This window comes from Notothenia coriiceps, unplaced genomic scaffold, assembly GCF_000735185.1.
Source record: "Notothenia coriiceps isolate Sejong01 unplaced genomic scaffold, NC01 NC01_scaffold00030954, whole genome shotgun sequence".
Lineage (NCBI taxonomy): Eukaryota > Metazoa > Chordata > Actinopteri > Perciformes > Nototheniidae > Notothenia > Notothenia coriiceps.
This window is the reverse complement of record NW_011363655.1, coordinates 1-3,045: the sequence shown is the minus strand read 5'-3', so window position 1 is coordinate 3,045 and position 3,045 is coordinate 1. Positions and strand designations below refer to the sequence as shown.

At 40.6% G+C, this 3,045-nt stretch overlaps 1 protein-coding gene across 1 annotated transcript; it reads right to left on the bottom strand.

Moving 5' to 3' along the window:
- Positions 1 to 238: 238 nt before the first annotated feature.
- On the bottom strand, positions 239 to 1,668 carry LOC104959748 (spectrin beta chain, non-erythrocytic 1-like). The gene is made up of 2 exons (XM_010787642.1): positions 1,457 to 1,668; positions 239 to 634 (listed from the first exon to the last, which is right to left on the bottom strand). The coding sequence occupies exons 1-2, from the start codon at positions 1,646 to 1,648 to the stop codon at positions 239 to 241; spliced, it is 588 nt and encodes a 195-aa protein (XP_010785944.1). The 5' UTR covers positions 1,649 to 1,668.
- Positions 1,669 to 3,045: the final 1,377 nt, after the last annotated feature.

Genomic DNA, 3,045 nt, shown 5'->3' with positions numbered 1-3,045 from the left:
TCATTTATCTTTCCATTCCCACAACAATATACATAAAGAAATGGCATATTTTGGACATAGTTCGAATGGTGATTAATCATGATTAATTAATTTTTAAGCTGTGATTAATCTGATTAAAAATTGTAATCGTTTGACAGCCCTAATTTTTATATATATTTGTTTTTGTACTCGGGATTGTGGGAAACGGTATTTCGATCTCAAACTGAAAGATTGACTATAAAGTTGACTTTGACTTGCATCAGTCCCACATCTCCAGTACCTGTGTCCCCAGCGCCTGGATGTCGTGTTCGAAGGTGGTGTGCATCCTCTGCAGCGTCTCCACCGTGTTCTGGTCGCGGCCCAGCTCCTCGGGCAGCTTCTTGTGTTTGTCCAGGATGCGGTGGAGGATCTCCTTGGCGTCGTGGTAGAACTTGTGCAGCTCGAAGGAGGCGGCGAGGATCTGCGTGCGCGTGTCGATGAGCTCCAGCAGGTCGGCCCACGCCTCGTTCAGCCCGTCCTTCCACTCGGCGATGGTGGCGGCGTCTCCGTGGCCCGTGTTGATCAGATCGTCCGCCTGCTGGTTCACCGTGTCCACGCGCTCCTGCCCGATGTTCCCCGTGTCGCGGGCGAACTCTCTGAAGCGCTCCTGCAGCATCTGAGGAGGACCAAAGGGTAAAGGTTCTTACCATCCTGTCATACAAACACATTCTGTTGGATTTGAGCAAGAATAATTGTTTTAAGTATATTCAACAATACAGATATCAATACTTTAGAGCAGTGCTTCTCAAAGTGTGGTCCGTGAGCGCCCCCTAGTGGTCCGTGAGTGTATTGGTAACATTTCACATTTTAAATACATAAGTTAATTTAAGTTTTCCGCACTCTCGCGGGAATATCTCCGCAATGGAGCGAGCTTAAGTTTCACTTTCGATTGCATGATATAGCCCAGCGCAACACCTTCGTCACACATGTTGCCACTTGTTTGTACCATTTTCAGGCGATTTGTAATCTGTTCTAGAAAAACGATGTGTTTTGGGATATTTGTGGAGTTAGGTTTTTTTATTGATTAAGTGGTCCTTGGTATGAAAAAGTTTGAGAAACACTGCTTTAGAGTTACAAAAAAAAACTTAAATCAGGAAAGCGAGCATTAATTGTCTAATAAATGTAGTGGATTAAAAATTACACTAATGGCTTCCAAATAAAAGCGTTAAATAAAAGTATAGGAGAGAAACTCCCTCTGGAGGGAACACATGGATTTGTGCCTTTGCAGATCATTTACATGCACTAAAACCTATAAAAAAAACACTACGGGAAAAGGAACACAGAAAAAGCATAATAGAGCCTTTCAAAATAAACAATTGATAAGACAAGCAAGTACCTAATCTCAGAATTGTATTTAAGTAAGGCATGAATAAGACCATACAAGGTACTGCTAGTAACCCCCAAATGAAGGCCTATGAAGACAGGTGAAGGTACTGACGGTGACGTGCTCGTAGTCCTGGCCCAGCTCGTGGGACCCGGCCACCACCTCCCTCTCAGCGATCCACTGCTCCAGGTCGTCCACCTCTCGGTTCAGCTGGAAGAGACGCAGGCGCTCGTCCAGTTTCCCCCGGCGCTCCTCCGACAGATCCTTCAGCCCGGCGTACAGCTTATCCACCTGAGACTGACGCATGCCGATACGCTCACTGCAGCAGAGACACTCATATTAGAGTCACGTTGGATCACTGTTACAGGATGTGTATTTTGTAAATTGTGTAATTTATTTTCTTTGTTTGATTGCAGACATGGCACTTTCAGCACAATATACAATGTACAGGACAATTTGTCTGATAAAGGAAAGACAAATACCCATTTCCCCTACCCCCACCCCATTAGGTCATGGTCACAGAAAAAATAATAATAATACAAATAAATAAAATTATAAATACAATAAAATAAATAACTCACATCACAAAGTCACAAGTAGCAGGAATACAACCAATTCACATTGAGTATAATAATAAATAACTAAAAAGCAATTAAGACATGGGAGAACAATAAAGGATACACAGATTATTGGTCAATATGAAACAGGAAGAAAGAAAAGTATGGAACTCTCATCCCCAACCCAGCGGGCTCCATTTAGGCCACGTCAGTGTCAGGGGTAATCGAGAGTTTGCACCTATTACAGGAATCACTTCTCTGCGGAAATATTTGAGCCAATCGAGCATTGGTGAAGTGGGCTCTGTGGAGCCCCTTGCACTGCATCAGGCCATGCCTAGCACATATAGAGGAGGAATGCACCGGACCAAGAATATCCCTCCACATGCTGTCAGATATGACTACACCCAGGTCACATTCAGGAATCTTTAAGGGATGCAGTAGAGGCAGGGATAAGGGAGGCAATTCTGTCATAGATAACATGCTGTCGTTTTTTTAAACAACTTTATTTGCATTAAAAAGAACGCATTTGCAACTCCAGATAAAGATGATGATAACGTCAGTCGGAAACATTTGAAACAATAAAATTAATAATTATAAACAACTATTTCAATATCAATGTTATTGTGTTGCTTCCTGTTGCATACTTGATATACATCGTTTAGCACTTTTATAATAAAAATAATACAACCATGTGATAAATAAACCCACAATCCACAGGCATTACATCCCTACTTTTACAAAAAGAAGCCAGTATTTCTATTATTTTTTAAATAAGTCAACTAATTACTATCTATCATTTAGTGACAAATCTTTTTACAAGTTATATTTTCAACAACAATGAATCAGAACTTGCGATGTCTTGTTTATTCCAAAAAACGTGCTTTTCAATTTTGTTGTTCTGAAAGTAGGATGACGCTCAATACAAATAATGGGATGTTTAAAAAAAAGCGTCATTCCTTAGTTCAAAGATCAGTTTTATTTTTCTTTAGATATCAACAGAAAAAACATAAACAGTAAAATGAAAGAAGACCACCATGACAAACCTCCAGGATGTAAAGAAACAATCACCTTGGAAAGAGTACTGAATATAAGATATGATAAACTATCGTACACTCTAAAAACTAAAACGATGATGTACTCAATGTT